Source organism: Carcharhinus amblyrhynchos, chromosome 9 (assembly GCF_965287045.1).
Source record: "Carcharhinus amblyrhynchos chromosome 9, sCarAmb.v2.hapA, whole genome shotgun sequence".
In the NCBI taxonomy this organism is placed as follows: domain Eukaryota; kingdom Metazoa; phylum Chordata; class Chondrichthyes; order Carcharhiniformes; family Carcharhinidae; genus Carcharhinus; species Carcharhinus amblyrhynchos.
In genome coordinates, this window is record NC_137332.1 from 49059090 (window position 1) to 49079515 (window position 20426).

General features: G+C 40.3%; 1 protein-coding gene across 3 annotated transcripts in view; it reads left to right on the forward strand.

The window, feature by feature from the left end:
- The window catches only part of LOC145347778 (guanine nucleotide-binding protein G(I)/G(S)/G(O) subunit gamma-12), a 119513-nt gene that overhangs the window by 88156 nt on the left and 10931 nt on the right, over positions 1-20426 (forward strand). For 2 of the 3 annotated variants that reach the window (XM_080195576.1, XM_080195578.1), the window contains exons 4-5: positions 18912-18973; positions 19080-19187. In XM_080195576.1, coding sequence (XP_080051702.1) covers positions 19107-19187 — 81 coding nt within the window. In that variant the 5' untranslated portion in view covers positions 18912-18973; positions 19080-19106. Of the gene's footprint in view, positions 1-18911; positions 18987-19079; positions 19188-20426 lie in introns of all 3 variants that reach the window. The other variant, XM_080195577.1, reaches the window with a different exon arrangement.

The following is a 20426-nucleotide window of genomic DNA, read 5'->3' on the forward strand; positions in this document are numbered from 1 at the left end:
CACCTTTACTGTCTGTTGTACCTGTGTGCTTACTTTCAGTACTGGAGCAAGGGGACTCAAGTATCCACCTTTCTCAATTTATATCTGTTTAAGTAATAATCTGTCTTCCTTTTATTGCTACCAAAGTGGATGACCTCACATTTATTCGCATTATACTGCATCTGCCATGCCCATGCCCAGGCATTTCAGCTTGTCCAAATCACACTGAAGCATCTCTGCATCCTCCTCACAGCTCATCACCACCTTCACCACCACCACCACCCCCCCCCCCCCCCCCCCCCCGCAACTTTGTAACATCTACAAATTTGGAGACAATGCATTTAGTTCCCTCTTCCAAATCGTTAATATATAATGAAGAGTTGAGGTCCCAGCACAGATCCATGCAGAAATCCACTAGTCACTGACTGCCAATCAGAAAATGATCCTTTATGCCAACTCTTTATTTCCTATCTGCTCACCAGCTTTCTATCCATTTCAAGACATTACCTGCAACCCCATGTGTTTTACCTTTACGCAGTAGTCTATTATGAGAGACCTTGTTGAAAGCCTTCTGAAAGTCTAAATAAACCACATCCACTGATTCTCTTGGGTCAACTCTGCTAGTTACATCCTCAAAAGAATTCCAGTAGATTCATCAAGCACGATTTCCCTTTTGTAAATCCATGCTGGTCTCAGGATCAACTACATCACTATCCATCTTGACAGAGAATTCTACCATTTAATGGTCACTCCTCCCCAAGGGTTCTGAAACAATTAACTTGCCAACTAATCCTTTCTCATTGTACAATACCCAGTCCAAAGTGGCCTGTTTCCTTTTTGGTTCATCAACATTTTCCTCCAGAAAGTCATCCCGTATGCACTCCAGAAATTCCTCCTATTATTCTGTGACTAATTTGATTATATCACTGCCTTCCAAATGCTGAGTTATGAAATCCTTGATAATAAACTTTAACAACTTCTTCAGTCGTTAGGCTCATTGATCTATAGTTTCCTGTTTTTTTTTCTCTACCTCTTTGAATAGCGGGCTTACATTAGCTACCCTCCAATCTGTAGGGATCAGTCCAGAGTCCAAAGAATTTTGGAAAATAACCACCAATGGATCTACTATTTCCAGGGCCACTTCCTTAAGTATGCTGGGATGACGATTATCAGGATCTGGAGATTTATCCACCTTCAGTCCCATCAGTTTCCCCAAAACATTTCTCCCTTCGTGTTGATTTCTTCATTAAAACTTGCTTTCAGAACTTCTGGTCCATTAATGATGTCTTCCTTTGTGAAGACTGAAGCAAAGTACAAAGTAAATTCCTTAGCCATTTCTTTAATCCCCATTTTGAATTCTCCCATTTGACTGTAAGAGGGCTTTATTTAATTTTGTCAATCTTTTTCTTTTTACATATCTATAGAAACTTTTACAGTCAGTTTTTATGTTCCCGCTAGCTTACTTTCATACTCTATTTTCCCTTCTTAATCAATCCTTTAGTTCTCCTCTGCTCCCAACCCTCAGGCCTATTGTTTTTTCTTGCCAATTTGTCTGCTGCTTCCTTAAATCTGATACTATCTCTAATTTCCCTTGTAAGCTATGGCTTAGCCACAATTACCTTACTACTCTTGCACCAAACAGGAATAAACAACTTCTGGAGTTCACTTATTCATTCTTTAAATGCCTGCTATTGCCTGTCCACTGTCTTTCCTTTCAGGAATGTTTCCCAACCCGTTGTGGCCAATTCATGCCTCAAACCATCATAGTTTGAGATTCAGGACCCTGGTCTCAGAATCAACTACATCACTATCCACCTTGGCAGAGAATTCTACCATATTATGATCACTCGCCCCCAAGGATTCTTTCACAACTAGGTTGCCAACTAATCCTTTCTCATTGCACAACATCCAGTCCAAGATGGCCTGTTCCCTTCTTGATTCCACAACATATTGTTCCAGAAAATCACCTCATATGCACTCCAGAAATTCCTCCTCTATTGTACTGTCACTAATTTGACCCTCCTGATCTATGTGCAGATTAAAGTTGCCCACAGTCACACATGTTCCTTTAACACATGGTAATGTTTTTCCCAGCATCACCACTACAGTTAAGTGGTCTGTATATCACCCCACCAATGTTTTGATTTTGCTCCTTGCTGTTTGTTAACTTGACCCATATCAATTCTACATCATCTAAGCTAATATCTTTCCTCTATCGTCTTTGTTCAACAATGCAACTCCACCACCTTTTTCTTTGTCTTTCCTAAACACTGAATAGCCCTCAATGTTTAGCCTTCACCCTTGTTCACCTTGGGGCCACATCTCAATAATTCCAACAACATCACACCTCTTTGCATTTATTTGTGCAGTTAATTCATCCAATTTGTTTCAAATGCTCCAAACATTCAGGCGCAAAACCTTAAGTTGAGCACTTTAAACATTTCTTTTCCCTTTCCTACTACTTTTTACTTGGTCCTTACCTGACTCTGGCCCTTAATTTCTCTGCCTATTGCTTTCCTTATTTTCCTTTAGTCTCTTTGCAAAAGGAAACAGGAGCACCCAGAGGAAATCCATGCAAACATTGGGACAATGTGCAAACTGTGCACAGTGGCCTGACGCTGAAATCAAACCCAGGTCCTTGATTCTGTGAAGCAACAGTGCTAACCGCTGTGCCATCATGCTTCCCAAGTAGTAAGGTGGAGCCCCAGATACTCTAAAAGAGGCAGTTCCACCATACAGTTAAAGTAAAGTTTATTAATTAGTGACAAATAAGGCTTACATTAACACTGCAATGAAGTTACTGTGAAATTCCTCTAGCTGCCACACTTCAGCGCCTGTTCAGTCAATACACTTAATCAGCACATTGTCCTGAGTGTGGGAGGAAACCAGAGCACCCAAAGGAAATGACGGAAACACTGGGAGAATGTGCAAACTCTACACGGACAGTGACCCAAGCTGGGAATTGAACCCGGGTCCCTGGAGCTGTGAGGCAGCATGCTACCCTGTGCTGTGCTGGGTTTCAGGCCAACCCAGCCAGAAAAAGTAGCTGCTGCTTCTGGAAGCATTTATATTTGTCAGCAGCAGAGTATTCTATTTTATTATACAGTACCAGTGACTACTGTCACTGAAGATTCTGTGATGAAAGAGTGCTTTAATACTGTAGGTACTATTTAGTTGACCAGTGAAGTTCTTGTATATTGACAGTTTGCTCCAGTCCTCCTTTTTCAACCAATACGAATGGCACACACATCGTCATCATTGCAGAAAGGCAGCTGCTGACATTTGCAGAGTCTGCTGTCTGCCCTATCCATGTCGATTTGTCATTCCTTGCCCCCACTTGACCAACTTGTTTTCCGTTTATGACCATACTAATCTCGCATATTTAGTACATGTTACTGGTTCCATTTAATGCTGTTTTGTTGTAGAGTCTTGCCTAGGCTGCAATTTGATAGTTGGATTTGCATTGCATAGAGCTGTGCCTTGGCATCATAAGAGTGGCATACAATTTAATGGCGCTTATAGTTCATAGCAAGATCTTGATGAAAGGTGATTGAGTGCCTAACAAAACAAAAACCAAAGAGTTGTTTTAATTTAATGATTCATTCACCCTGGCAGTTCACTTTTCTGCAGATTGGTAGCTGATTAATGCCAACAACTACACAAAAATGAGAATCAACAATGCCAATAACTTGGATTCGTAGTGTCCTTAACTGAGAAAAGCACCGTAAAGCAGTTTGCAGGAATGTTATCAAGAATTCCAGGGCTTTGAAATTACCCATTACTTAATCAAGCAGTAATGTGGTGACTAGTTTCTATGTCAAATATTCTGGAGTTCACCCACCCATTCCAGAACAATTAGCAAAATGTTGTTTTATTTAAACTTCAAGTTGCCATGTTAGAAGCACAAGTGATCATTATGTGCTATTTAGAGGTGCAACATGAGCAATAATTCCAATACAGTGCCAACTATATGAAGTAGAAGCAAAGACACAAACTACCAAGGGAGATGAAATCACTTTGAAGAAATAGCTTAACAGCTCTGGCAGGAAGTTGAAGTTATTGCTGCAGTCCTTAAAAGCACTTGCTCTGCATTCTGGTACAGTGCCATTTATTATAAGCTCTTGTGTTTGGTGACAACCTTAAGCAATCTTTTTTAATGGAAGTTGAATCACACTATTTTCTGTCTCCTCTTTTCCTAGTGCAACCCAGAGCTATTATAAAAGCATACCTGTGTGATCTGAACTGGATATTTCCGTCATTCCCACATTATGTTCAGTTTCTCCTGAAGGCAGACTCTATATTAGTTGGGCTTTGAGCCAAACCATTTTATATCATGAATTGCACTGACTTATTTATCAGTCATTGTTTCCAATTAAAAAGCTAGTCCAGTGTGAAATTTGGTCTGGATGTGATGTGCAAATGAGAGAACAACACATTAGTTGTCTGCACAGACCTGCAGCCCAGTACAGATGAAATAACTTAAGACAAATTACTGGCCTAGCTAAGCAGCAAGACTGATCAGTTAAACATAAAAGCATAGACTCGTGCAACTTTGTTTGTGAACAGGGCTGCAATTATCAGCGCTAATACTGTATTATCAGTTCAGCTTTTTATTCTTGAGTAAAGTATGAGTACTAGTATTAACATCAAGTAAAAGGTTCTTCACCATATCTCCACCCTCACCAAAACAAGCCTGCGCTTATCATTTTAGTTGTTCAGAACTTTCCATGAGATATTTAATGAAAACATTAGTGACCATAATTAACTTTATTACCTGAGGAAGATCATGGATGGATATTCGTGGCCTTGATCTTTATTACTATGATTCATTCTCAGTGCCAGCACTTCAGCTCCGTCACCAGTATATAATTTATGAATATCCTGAATTTTTGCTTCAATAAATATTGGTGAAAACGTGTAGCAAGTAGTTTTTAGATTAGTGATTCCAGTTCAAGTTTCTCAAATTTTGAATAAATTTTGGAAGTCTTTTGAGGTTTCCAAGTTGTGCGTGAAAAGCAATGTGTTGCTATGTACTTTGCATGAACTACGATTTGCCTATTCCATATGCTATATGAAAGTAGAGAAAAATAATTTCTAATTCTCACTTTAACTGCTTATTTGATGTAACTAATGGTGACATTAATGAGCATTTACTGGTCATTAATGTCACTATTGCATCAAATTAATAGAGTTAACAGTGAGAATTAAAAATTATTCAAGTTTAATTATTTAAATAAGTCAGTTTCTTCACATGGTGTTATGCCAACTATTTGTATTTCCTGGTGAGCATTCAGTACTGAGGCTAGTGGCGTCATTAAGTGGTTCCCACAACTACTGCTTCAAGGAATTAAATGCTGCTGTGCTTTTAAGTGCTTAACTTTTGACTAGTATTTCAGGTTCATGTACACGCATTTATGACTCCAAATATAAAGTAAACAAATTTGCAAAGGCAAATGAGTAATTTAAGATTTGAACAATCAGAATTATGACTTGTGTTAATCCACCTTTTCAATCGTTTAATTCTTCAATTTCGTTGCATTCTCCATTTTAGTACTATCTTTTAATGAGACTATTCCTACATGTCTCAATGTAGCTAGCCATATTCTTGATAATTCTTCCCATGGCTCTGGCCTATCCCAAAGCTCCAGCTTTGCCCTGTATTCCTCACCTACATGCTTCCTCTCTCCGATGTGTTCTATGAATATGCATCCAGTTTCCATGAGTATGCTGATGATACACAACTCTACTGTTACTATTGTATGTATTTGCCCATCATGCATCAGGCCTGGATGAACCAGAACTTTGTCCAACTTGGTGGTGTTTGTTTTATTCAGTTCCCAAATGTGAGGATTCTCACATTTGGCTAGTGTTTGGGGAGAACTAAACAGGGCTCCAAGTAGTTTTCCATTTCATCCCCATGGGCATGACTATCAGATGAATGTGGCCTCTGCTTAGAAATGAAGTCCCACATTCAAATTTTACTTGTGTTTGGTGTCCTAGTGGCTTTCCGTCTATGTAAAATGTCAATCACTGTAAACAATGAAGAAAATAGTCTCCATTATTGTCACTGCCTGTAACTATTGGTAGATGTTTTAAGTAGCAGAATAAACAACTTGGATGAATAGCTTTAGTGTAGCTTTATTGGTTAATGCTCTCATTGCTTTTATTGACAATGAAAACTGCATTTTCTCAGACTTGACACTAACTTTTATATTTTGTATTTGACCAAGTATTTTTCAGTTTTATTTATCCAGCATTATAAGACACAATTGTCAATGTTTGTTTAATGCTTATACTTTTGCCCATGTTACTCTTGTGTTTCATATTGTAACAGCTTTGTTTTATCTCGTTTTTTTTGTCATTTTTATATTTACCTCAGGTTTGGTTGTATGTAGCAATATGCCTGTCTATTGAATGTACTTTGCTTAGCTTATCAGATATTTGGAGAATATTTATTTAATAGGCAGGCAGGCAGTAGAAAAAAAATTACATTTTAGTTTAAGGGAGAAATAAACTTGCTACAGAAAATGTGGACTCACCAGCATCCCATTAAGTCACTGTTTTATTTCACTTCTGAAAGTGATATGTTTTGCTGAGGCCAAATTCCATGGCTGCTGACAGGTATCTGGTAACTTTCCCAAGTGTTCATTCCTCACGATGAACCAAGAGTGTAAGTGCGCTATTCTGTCATGGGGATATGACAGGCCTGACATTTACATATGTATACTTTCAAACAAAGACCAATGTATATCATTAAGAACTGGGAACTCCAGGAATCAGTAGTTAGTCTGGACTAGTTTTCCATAGCGACTTAATTGTTGAGCGAAGACTTCAGTTTGGGCCATCTGCCTCGCCAGTGATGGTTCACAGATTGTAAGGCATATGGTGGGAGTTTGTGGGGATTGGAGATCCCTGTGTAGGGGAATATTCAATTAAATGTTTTCACAAAACTACCTTTTCAGTTGGCAACCTTTAAGAGCACTGAAGATTCCTCACACAGTGGAGATAAATTTCTTCAACTGTAAGGTAGTGATAATAGAACATAGAACACTACAGCGCAGAACAGGCTCTTCGGCCCACGATGTTGTGCCGACCAGTTAAAAAGCAATGACCCTCTAACCTAAACCAATCCCTTTCCATCCATACACCTATCCACGGATCCCTTAAACGCCCCCAAACTAGGCGCATTTACAACTGCAGCAGGCAGGGCATTCCAATCCCTCACCACCCTCTGGGTAAAGAACCTACCCCTGACATCCGTCCTATAACTACCACCCCTTAATTTAAAGCTATAATGGAATCATGAATGATTTTAATATAGACTATGATAGTTTAAAGAGTTGAGAAGGGAAAGAGCTTTTGAAGTGTGTTCAGGAGAATTTTCTTGATCAGTAGATTTCTGAATGAGGAAGGAGGAATTGCTGAATCTGGTTCTGGGGAATTTAGTGGATTGAGGAGAATATTTTAGGGTATGGTGATCATTAGCATCATAATTTTTCATAATTAATCTAAACCTTATATGAGGCAACCTGGAGTAGTAATAATTAACTGGAGGAAGGCCAATTTCATTGGTGTGTAAATGGATCTCTTGCAGGTAAATTGGAATCAAAGGTTGACTGACAGAACAATCATTGAATTAAATGGACTGCAATTAAAGAGATGATGTTTTGGGTACAGTTGAATGCATCCCCACAAGGGGGAAAGGCAGGGCAACCAAAAGCAAAGCTCCCTGGATGATGAAAGAGATAGCAAGTAAGATGATTCAGGAAAAGGGTGAGCTTGACTGATATAAAATTGATGATGCAACTGAGAACCAAGCATAACCCAAAGTTGAGAGGAATTGATGAAGGGGGACAAGTATGAGAGGCATCTAACATGATGCTTGTAGCATATAATGAGTAAAAGGAAGGATAGGGTCAAGTGAGACCAAAAGGATGTCTATGTTCTTGGAGATGTGACTGGGTATTAACTTAATACTTCATATTGTTTTTACCAAGGAGTAAGATTCTGCCAAGTCGTATTGAAAGTTTGAGGTAGTTGAGATACTGAATGGTTAAAAATTGGTGTTAGAAAAGCTGGCAGTACTTAGTCGATTTAAGTACTAGGATCTGAAGAGATGTATCTGGAAAAGCTTGTGGCAAGTTGGGGTGGAAACTGTGGAGACACTGACAATCTTCCAATCCTGTCTTTTTAAGGACTAGCAAATTGCAAACGTTATACTTTTTCAAAAAAGGATGAAAAGTTTAAACCAGTAACTACAGGCCAGTCAGTTTAACTACATGTGAGAAAGCTTTTAAAAATGCTAATATGGGATAAAGTTAATAGTCATTTGAATAAATATCAAATAATGAAGGAAAGACAGCATGTATTTGTTGAAGACCAGTCATGATTAACTATTTGAATTTTTGGATGAAGCATCAAAGATGGTTGATGATGGTAATACAGTTGATATGATGTCTCTGGACTTCCAAAAAGTATCTGACAGTGTTCCATATAAAATAGGCTTGTCATCAAAGCTGAAGCCCATGGAATTAAAGGAAAGTGGCAACCAAGGTGCAAAGTTCGCTGAGTGACAGAAAACAGTGGGTAGTGAAGAGTGGTAGGAAGCAATAGTGAGGAAGACACGTGGGGTTTCTCGGGCTGCTACTAGGACTGCTTTTCTTGATGTACGTTAGTATCTTGGATGTGCAAGACACAATTTCAAAATTTGTAGTTTGCGCAAAACTTGGAAATAATATGAACTGCAAGGATGATGGCGGTCAACTTCGAAAGGATATAGGCCAGCTGGTGGAATTGGAAGTGACAGATGAAATTTAATATGCACTGAAGTGACACATTTCAGTAGGAAAAATGAGAGAATAGAAAATCAATTATATTTTTCAACAAGGTGCAGGAGCAGAGATCGGGGGGTGTATGAATGTGGTGGCACTGGAGGCAGTTCAGAAGAGGTTCACCTGATTGATTCCAGGGTTGAAAGGACTGTTGCATAAGGAACAACAGTTTGGGCTTGCACTCACTGGAGTAAAGAAGACCAAGGGGGAAATCTGATTGAGGTGTATAAAATGCTAAAGGGGATTGATAAAGTGGATGTTGAACAGATGTTCCCCCTTGTGGGACAGTCTAGAACAAGAGATCATAGATATTGAATGAGAGGAGGTAGGTTCAAAACTAAGCTGAGGAGAAACTTCTGAGTGTTGTGAATCTACAGCAATCATTTGCTCCAGAGTGCAGTGGTGGCAGAATCAATCAACAGATTTAAGAAAGAGATGAAGTGCTATGGGGAGCAGGCAAGAAAGTAGAATTGAGAGCAGGATAAAGTCAGCCATGCTGATGTTAAATGGCAGAGCAGGCTCAAAGAGCTGAATTGCCTACTCGCACTCCTAATTCCTCTGTTCTGGTGTATGTGCAGAATTTGTTGAAGGTGGCAGAACAGGTTGAGAAAGTGGTTAAAATAGTATCCAGGATCCTGGGTTTTATAACTAGAGGCATGGTGAAAAAGCAATAAAGTTATGGTACTGTATAGGATAGTACAGCCTTTACTGGATGTTCTGTCCAGTTTTGGGCATTGCACAGTAGAAAGGATGTAAAAGTTTGAGAGGGTAGACCAGGGATGAGGGACTTGAGTTGAGTAGATAGACTACAGAACTGGGACTGTGCTGTTTGGAGATGAGAAGACTGAAAGGAGATTTGGTAGAGGGGTTCAAAATCAAGAAGGGTCTAGACAATATGTATGGGGGGAACCTGTTCCCATTAGCAAAATAATTGAGGATGAGGGGAAACCAATTTAAGATGATTGGCAAAAGAACCAACAGCAACATAAGGAAGAATGTTTATTGCGTGCAAGTAGTTTGGGTTTGGAATGCACTGCCTGAGATTGTGGTGGAGATGAATTCACTTGTGGCTTTCAAATGAGAATTGGATAAATATCTGAATAGGAAACATTTTCAGGGCAGAGGGTGAGGGGAGGACATGACTGACTGGCTTCCTTCTGTGCTTTAACCATTCCGTGACTCTAAGCATTAGGCCCTTCCTTTGTGTTCTAAAAATACAAAGGCCATAGGGAAAAAGCAAAGGAGTGGAAATAATTAGAAGCTCTTTCAAACAGCCAGCATAAACCCAATGAGCCAAGTCGCTGCCTCCTATGTTATGTTATTCAGTAACATGCAACTATTTTGAGCATGCTCCTTTCTAAAAAATCAGGGCCTGATGAATAAGAGGGTCCAACACCTGTGCAAATTGGTTGATATTCACCCACTTTGTGTCTAAAAGATTAGTTCAATACATACCAATTTCTACTGCTGGTACTCCTGCCCACAGCTATCCTGACCTGAAGGTGCAGAGGCCAATTGTGATGCCCCAATTATTACCTCGTTTGGATTGGCTAACAATGCACAGACCACATCAAGCTTCAGTTCCCTAATCTATAGGGTGTAGTGCCTCGCCACATTGGGGGAAAAGAATATATTTAACTTGTGAAATGTTAATTCTGTTCGCCTAAATACTATTTATGCCCTTGTACAAATTGTGGCAATTGCAAATGGCCATGTAGTGTATTTGCTGTATATTTAGGAGTATAGCCAGAACGTAGAAAAACTGTAGCACAAACAGGCCCTTTGGCCCACAAGTTGCGCTGATGATATCCATACCTACTAGGCTTACCTATAACGCTCAATTCTATTTAGTTCCATGTACTCATCCAGAAATCTCTTGAAAGACCCTATTGAATTTGCCTCCACCACCACCGACGGCAGTCAGTTCCACTCACCCGCCACCCTCTGAAAAACTTACCCCTGATATCTCCTCTGTACTTACTCCCCAGCACCTTAAACCTGTGTCCTCTCGTAGCAACCATTCCAGCCCCAGGAAAAAGCCTCTGAGAATCCACCTGATCTGTACCTCTCAACATCTTATACACTTCTATCAGGTCACCTCTCATCCTTTGTCTCTGTAAGGAGAAAAGACTGAGCTCCCTCAACCTAACCTCATAAGGCATGCTACCCAATCCAGGCAACATCCTTGTGAACCTCATCTGCACCCTTTCAATAGCTTCCACATCCTTCCTGTAATGAGGCAACCAGAACTGAGCACAGTATTCCAACAGACGTCTGACTAGGAGCTTATAAAGCTGCAACATTATCTCCCGACTCCTAAACTCAATCCCTCGATTGATGAAGGCCAGTACACCATACGCCGCCTTAACCACATCCTCTACCGATTTAAGTGTCCTATGGACCCGGACCCCAAGGTCCTTCTGATCCTCAACACTGCTAAGAGTCTTACTCTTGATATTATACTCCTTCATCCCATTTTGACCTGCCAGAATGGACCACTACACATTTATCCGCGTTGAAGTCCATCTGCCACTTCTCCCAGCCTTGCATCCTATCTGTGTCATGCTGCAACCTCTGACATTCCTCCAAACTATCTACACACCAACCTTCATGTTGTCAGCAAACTTATCAACCCATCCCTCCAGTTCCTCATCCAGGTCATTTATGAAAATGACAAACAGCAAGGCTCCCAGAACAGATCCCTGGGGCACTCCACTGGTGACTGACTTCCATGCAGAAAAAAACCCATCCACAGCCACACTCTGCCTTCTGCGGGCAGGCCAGTTCTGGATCCATAAGGCAACAGCCCCTAGGATCTCATGCCCTCTCACTTTCTCAAGAAGTCTTACATGGGGGACCTTATCGAACGCCTTGCTGAAATCCATATAAATCACACCTACCGTTCTTCCTTCGTCAATGTATTTAGTCACATTTTCAAAGAACTCAACCAGGCTCGCAAGGCATGATCTGCCTTTGACAAAGCCGTGCTGACTACTATTGAGCGTACTAAACTTCTCTAAATGTTCATAAATCCTGTCCCTCAGAATCTTCTCCACCAACTTAGCAACCACTGAGGTTAGACTGACTGGTCAGTAATTTCCTGGGCTATCCCTATTCCATTTCTTGAATATAGGAACCACATTCGCAATCCTCTAGAATCTCTCCCGTCTCCATCGACAACACAAAGATCATCGCCAGAGGTTCTGTAACTACTTTCCTGGCCTCCTACAGTAATCTGGGGTGTATCCCATCTGGTCCTGGCGATTTACCTATCTTGATGCTATTCAAAACTTCCAACACATCTTCTTTCTTAATGTCCACATACTCAATCTTTTCAGTCTGCCGCAAGCCTGCAGTACAACCACCCAGATCTTTTTCAACCGTGAATACCAAGGTAAAGTATTCATTAAGCACCTCTGCTATTTCTATCGGTTCTACACAAACTTTCCCACCTTCACATTTTATAATTCCTATTCCTTCACATCTCATCTTTTGACTCTTCACGTATTTGTAGAACGCCTTAGGGTTCTCCTTAATCTTACCTGCCAAGGCCGCCTTATGACCCCTTCTGGCTCTCCTAATTTCCTTAAGTTCCTTCTTATAAGCCGTATACTCCTAGGTCCCTAACATCTCTTAGCTCTCTGAACCTTTTGTACACTTTAGTTTTTGACTAGGTTCATTACAACTTTCGTGCGCCACGGTTCCAGTAACTCACCAAAACCTCCCTGTCTCATCGGAACATTGTCGTGCAGAACTCTTGACAAACATCCCTTGGAAATCTGTCACCTTCAGTACTTTTTCCTGAGAACACCACCTTCCAATTTACTCGTCTAATTTCCTTCCGGATGGCTTAATATTTCCCCTTACTCCAGATAAACACTTTCCTAACTTGCCTGATCATATCTCTTTCCAATGCTAGCGTAAAGGAGATAGAGTTATGATCACTATTCCCAAGATGTTCACCCACTGAGATATCTGACACCTGTCTAGGTTCATTAGCCAGTACCTGATCGAGTACAGCTTCTCCTCTTGTAGGCTTATCCACATACTGTGCCAGGGAACCCTCCTGAACACACCTAACAAACTCCTCCCCATCCAAACCCCTTACCCTAGGGATATTCCAATCGATGTTTGGGAAATTAAAGTCTCCCATCACTACAACTGTTATTACTACATCTCTCTAGGATCTGTTTCCCTATCTGCACCTCAACTTCCCTGTCACTATTGGGCGGCCTATAGAAAACACCCAGCAAAGTTATCGACCCTTTCCTGTTCCGAACTTCCACCCACAGAGACTCCGTAGACAATCCCTCCATGGCGTCCACCTTCTCTACAGTCATGCCACTCCTCCACCACCCCCCCACCCCCTTCCTGGATACAGGAAGTATCCAGTCCTGTCCCTGAGACATCCGAGTCTCTAATGGCCACCACATCACATTTCCAAGCAGCGATCCACGCTGTAAGCTCGCCCACTTTATTCACCACACTCCTGGTGTTAAAATAGTCACATCTCAAACCTTCGGCCTAAGCGCTGTCCTTCTCCATTACCCGTCTATCCTCCCTCTTACACTGTCTACAATCCTTCTCTATTTGCAAGCTAATCTCATCGCTCCCAGTCACCTCATCTCAATTCCCTCCCAACCTTTCCAGTTTAAAGTCTCCCCAGTAACCTTAGCTAACTTAGCCAGTGCAGAACTTACCATATGAGTATCAATACTTGAATGCAAATTACATTATGCATTGAATGAGTATTCTGGTCACAATACAATGCTATATGCGTTGTACCATAGTTTCATCCACAAGACTTTGGTTTGCCAAGTGGGAAAACAGAATGGTACTATTTGAAAATCTGTGGAAGCAAAAGCGTAGGATTGCAGCAAGCTAGATACCAAACCCTGTCGTGTTTTTTCCACATATTATTTGCTGTGAAATCCTTGGTTGGAGAGTATATTATGGTTCCTCAGTCAGTTATAATCTAGTTAGCTGACAAGTATGTGTGGGGAGGGGGAACAGCTGCTGCCGTGATCACCTTAAGTTTAAAAGCTCACTGGCAATCATCACCTTGGCTCACATGAGGGCCCTGATTTTACCAGCATGGCACCCAAGGCTCGTAAGATCGTGCCCGAAGCCAACAGGGAATGCTGTTCTGCAAGCTTTACCTGCCCCAGTTTCAGGGAGGGCCATGTTGGTAAAATCAGGGTTGAAGGCTCACTATTCCATTCCAAAGTGGACTATCAGTGTTTCTTGGGATCATTATGCTAACATAGACTGTCACTTTCAAAAAATGAAGGGGTACAGTTGGAGAAGAAAAGCTAACTTGGTGAGCCATTAAAATAAGCTTTTTGCCATTTTGGAGCAAAAGTGCGAGGTCATAGTTGTCTCCCTTGATGAGCCATAAAATGATCATCTGCTATTTCATTTCAGAATAATACTGAGAGTCCATAACTTAACTAGCTTGAGAATATAGCTAAACATTGATAGAAAAAGAATCTTGGGACATTGCATTCAAACAGGAATAATTACCAGAAAATAGGATGCCATTTCCAAAGGTTCTAGCTCTGGACAGAGGTGCCTACAACGCTTCACTTTGAGGGTTCACAAGTGCCTCCGGCTAAACATACTGAAAACCCAAAGCACTCGAGCCAAGATTTTATGCTTTGGTCAAATCCCAATGAATCCTAGTTGTGGCACCAATTCCTCTATCCCTGATCCCAGCAGACTTCTTTTTGGGGTGGTTAGGCTATGTAAGTCTTTTGCTCACTGCTTGCAGTAGAGAAAAGTGCTGGCAAGGATCAAGCGCCGTATGCAGTTTGGGAAGGCCCTGGGCTCTCAGCTGAACTTAAGGGCGTTCTTTTACAAATGCCTCCCCACTTGCCTCCAGCAGCTCTGAATACTAGGAACATTCCTAGGATACAAATAACGGAAAACATTGGCATGCCTGTGGAATATAAATTATAGTCTGAACGAATTTCTGCTAGAAAATCCAAGAATTGATAGAAACAAGTTAGGCTTCCAAAGAACTTCCTGCTAGGGAGTCAGTGGCATTGCATGGGGAATCCAGCTAATATATGCAGATTTGAGAAATAAAAGCTCATCCATTCAACTTAAACAGTCAGATAGAGGATCCATTAATTTTAACCTTCTAAGAGCAAATGGCAAAACTTAGCTCCATGAAATATTATCTTAATCTGTAAAGACTCTTATACATTGCCTAAATTTAAATTTTTAGGGTGCAAGAAATATTTCCATAACTGATCACTGCAGAAATAGTGCTGATTTCTTGTTCTGGAACTTCTGCTTCTCAAAAGAAACCTTGTGTTAATCTTTCTGTCTTGTTATGGGTCTACACCTATTTGGCTCAAATATTACTGATTATGGGAGTCAGTTTTTTTTGTAAGTCTTTAGGTATTGTGGTATATGCAGGTTGTACCACTGACATTTGAACATTGTGGATCAAGGTTCAATGAGTTGTTGAAAACAAATCAAAAAATAGTAAGGCTAAATTTCACTGTTAAGGAAGTTTTGTTATTGTGGTTTGTCCAATTTATTGCTTCAACTTTTGTGTATATTTCAACAGTATGTTAAAAATTCACAACATTTCTGGGAATAAAGAACCACTGTCATATGTTTGAGCTGAACTGCTATTGAATTCTTGGAGCTCAGACTGAATGCTGAAACATCAAAGTAGTTAGTTCACATGAATTGCTGTTAACTTGTTGCAAGAACACTAACATGGCGTGCTGCTTTTAAGAATGTATACAGTTTTAAAAAATACAAAAATTGAAGTAAACCATCATATTAAATTAAAACAATTCTTAATTTTACTGCTTTTCCGTAAAAACAATGGAAGAAAAATATTAATTTGGAACACCAGGCCAGCACATTAAAAGTACCAACAATTCATATGGAGGTTGCATCATCTCTTTGTGCATGTGACAACAGTCTTCCTTAGAAAATGGGCATGCATATCTGAGCAATCCAAATATTCTAAAATTTGCAGGTGAACCTTGAATGATCCTTCAGGTTTGCCTTCCTCCTAAAATCTACAAGCTTTCATAGTATGAACAAAGCATTATCAAATCACTATTTGTCAATTTGCCTTGTCTTCTCTGCTGCACTTGACACCCATGGTTCAGTTGCTTGCATTCTCTCCTTCAAGTCAGAATGTTGCGGGCTCAGCCTTACCCCAGAGCTTTGGCACTGCAGTGCTATATTTTGAGGTATTGTCTTTGGTATGAAACCATAACCAAGACCCTGACTGCTCACATGGGTAGATGTTAAGGATCCCATGGCAGTATTTTGGAGATAATCAGGAGAGTATTATGGGTGTGCAAGCCAATATTTACCCATCAAGTAACATCCTGACAAAACTATAGTCAGTGAGAATCAGAAGGAAAACTCTCCATGAGTAGGAGTCATATGAAGCACTAAGTAAGATGGTTGTGCTTGTTGGAGGTCAATCATCTCAGTCTCAGAGCATCATTGCAGGATTTTCTCAGAGTAACTGTCCTGGGCCCAACCATCTTCAGTTAATTTATCAATGACCTTCCCTCCATCATAAGGTGAGAAATGGAGATGTTTGCTGATTGCACAATTTTCAACATCATTTACGATTCAGACACTGAAGCAGTCTTTGCTCATATGCAGCAAGACCTGGACAATATTCAGGCTTGTGCTGATGAGCAACAAGTAATACACATGCCTCATGTATCAGGCAGTGACTCTCCAGCAAGAGAGAATCCAACCATCTCCCCTTGACATTCAACTACTTTATCATTGAATCCCAAGTGTCAACATCCTAGGGGTTACCAATGACCAGAAACTAAGCTTAACCAGCCATATAAATGCTGTGGCTACAAGAGCAGATCAGAGGCTAGTGACTCTGGGCAATGAAACCTCTCCTAACTGTCCACCACTTGCAAGGCACAAGTCAAGAAGCTGAACACTATCCACAAATTGATTTGATTGATTGGCACTCTGTCCTCTATTGATTCACGGGACATGTATACAATTAATAAATATACACTACAGCAACATACCAAGGATCTTTTGACAGCATTTTTCAAACATACTGTTGCTACTATGAAGAAAGACTAGAGCATCAAATGCATGGGAACACCATCTACAAGTTCCCTTCCAAGCCCCCCACTAATCTGACTTGGTACTATATTGCTGTTTCCCCATTGTCACTGAGTGAAAACCCAGAAACTCTTTTCTTAACAGGCTCTCTAGGTGTACCTACATCACGTGGACTGCAGTGGTTCAAGAAGGTGGTTCACTACCACCTTTTCGAGGACAGTTGGAGATGGCAATAAAAATGCTGTGATGCACATATCCCATTAAAAAACGAAAAATAAAACTATTCGGTCATTATTTGATTGTCTTTGTAGGAGCTTGTTGCGTGGAAATTGCCTGCCATGTTTCTTAGATTGCAACAATGACCGTACTTTAAAAATACTTGAGTACAATATTGCTGGGGATAGAAGTTTGAATTAAAAACAGAAAAATGCCAAAAATACACAACAGGCCAGGCAGCGTCAGCAAAGTGAGGAACCAAGCAAATGTTTCCCATTAATAATCAATGTTACATCTCTAGCCTTTTTCAGCTGTGATGTCACCAATCTGAAGCATTAATTCTGCTCTCTCTCCACATATGCTGCCTGATTTGGTGAATTTTTCCAGCATTTCTGATTTTACTTGGTGCTTCATTAGCTCTAAAATATTTTGAAATTTCATGAGATTATCCAAGACATTGGCCTCCTCTACTGACTTGCAGGGCATGTATACAATTAATAAATATATACTAAAGCAATTTACCAAGGATCTTTTGACAGCGCTTTTCAAACATACGGTCGCTACCATGAAGAAAGACTAGGGCAGCAAATGCATGGGAACACCATCCACCTGTGGTTGGGATTCTCTGGTCCCACTGCCGTGAATGGAGTTTTGAGCGCCAAATTCTTCATTCTCGTTGGCAGTAGTGGCGGAGTGAACAGGTTCAGAGGATCCTGGCTGTTATATAAAATTAAGTCTGTATTTTTTCAATCTTGATGCAATGTGCTACAGATGAGAAGAGTAAGAATAAATCCAAAGAAGTTTGATTTTCTAATTTCCCGTTCATCTCGCATGGAGAAAAACCAACTGATTCTACTTCACTTTCTGCTTAAAACAAATAAACTGAAATGCTGCTTATTAAATAGTGAAAAATTACAACATGCTACTGTGCAGAGGGACCTGGGGGCCCTTGTGCATGAATCGCAAAAACTCAGTGTGCAGGTGCAGCAGATGATCAAGAAGGCAAATGAAATGTTGGCCTTTATCGCGGTGGGGATGGAATATAAAAGCAGTGAGGTCTTGCTGCAGTTGTACAAGATACTGGTGTGGCCGCAACTACAGTACTGTGTGCAATTTTGGTCCCCTTATTTGCGAAAGGATATATTGGCCTTGGAGGGAATGCAGAGAAGGTTCACCAGGTTGATATTGGAGATGAGGGGGTTAGCTTATTAGGAGCGATTGAGAAGATTGGGCCTGTACTCGTTGGAGTTTAGAAGGCTGAGGGGTGATCTTGTAGAGACATACAAGAAAATGAAGGGGCTAAATGCTGTAGAGGCAGAGAGATCCTTTCCATTTAGAAAGGAAACAAGAACTAGAGGACACAGCCTCAAAATAAGGAGGAGTCAGTTAGAACAGAGTTGAGGAAGATAGTGAATCTCTGGAATTTTCTGTCCATTGAAGTGGTGGAGGCTGCCTCGTTGAATATGTTTAAGTCACAGGTAGATAGATTTCTGATCAATAAGGTTATGGGGAGCAGGCGGGTAAGTAGATCTTATTGAATGGTGGGTTCGAGTGGCTAGATGGCCTACTCCTATTTATGTTCTAAATTCAGCTGGAGTAGAGCTGAAAAGATTGTTCATTCTCCTTTTTCCGAAATGTGATTTGCTAACTGCATATAGCAAATCATGAGATTGAAATAGAAAAAAGGCAATTAATGAAGGATTGTTGTACATCAAGACTGTGAACAGCAGTTTACTGTAAAGGACACATTTGGTTTAGGTTTAATACTCCACATGTACTGATGTAGAAATTATTTATATTTTGCAGGATTTGCATTGCAGTATCTCCTGAAAAACATCATTTTCAACTGCTCCTCAGAACCAAGCTAGGTATGTTTTACAGGTATAACATGCCACTTATTCTGTTTTTAAAATAAATTCCATTGTTCATCTGCTTTCTCCCCTTATATGCTACTATATGCTTTTTTTGATCCAGGTTTTAACTTTTAGAATATCAACAAAAATGGCTAGCACAAACAGCATAGCGCAAGCAAAAAGGACAGTTCGACAGCTTAAAGTAGAGGCCAGTATTGAGAGGATAAAGGTAAGGAATTTGAATTTTGTAATAGTTTGGGCCATTATTATGCTGCTGTAAATGAAAATAAGTGTGCTGCAGGGTTTGACACTTTGGTGAAGTTTTGCAGTGCAGTGTTAAGTCAGTCAGATGTTTGAGCACAGCTCAGAAAAGACTTGCATTGTACAAATTTGCAGTTAAAATCAGTTTGCAGGTTTCACAGTCATAAATGGAGTTCATTAATAACTCCTTTTACTTTCACTAAGCTTAAAGGACCAGTGAACATCACAATTTATCTAAAGACCTTTTTTCTCGGCTCAGTCCAATTCTGGCTGATTTGACCCTCATAGACCAAGTGGCATTGAAACTAGTTGCCATGCTGAACACGATTTGCTAACTCCACGCAATCTGTGAATCAAATCTGGTTTGTTTTAGTAATTATGGTTTGTTCTGTTTTATTCTGATATCCACGCAGAAGGCATTGTTAAGCAAATGCATTTGGTTTTTTCAGCTTCAGGTCTACTGTGACTGTTGAAAATTGTGAAAATTAGCCTGAGGTCATCTCTTTAAGAGTGGATGTTCTACAGTACTGTTAAGGTCATTACCATGTCTGAGGAATTATACTACAGTGGCAACAGTAATTAACTTTCAAACATTAAGGCACTGACCCTAAATGTGTAATGTAATAAGGTGTTGCATAGACAAGAATTAAAATTATATACCTAGAATTCCTCACAATTTTTGGTAAATATGGGATAGCGACTTTTTTCACAAGGGAATACCTATGTACATAATTTTTGTCACTTTCTTATTGAAGGATCACTTCATGTGTGTTCCCTTGCTCTTGGCCAGTTTTCACAGTCTGCTCATTGGAACTCAATCGCTCTTGTCCATTGCTCTGCCTCTCCACCCCATCCCATCCAGTAGTGCAACTGACATCAAATTCCTGCTTCAACATCACCGATATTTTGTTGTAGATTTATGTGAATATGAGGCACAATGGGGTCCATGTTACCCAAATTCAATACAACTGGGAGTTTGAGCACTGAGGAGATCCCAAACTAATTTGCTGCAGTTTCGTAATGTACTTGAGTTCACTACTAACATCATCCACAGATATTGGGGTCAGTTCCCATGTATACACTGCTAATTCTGTCACGCTGAACTGCTCACTCCGTTGGCTGAAATTGCAACAATCAACAAACTCACCATCTAGGATAAGACAGACTGCTTGGTTGAAACTTTGCCCATTTATCTATGCGTACAATA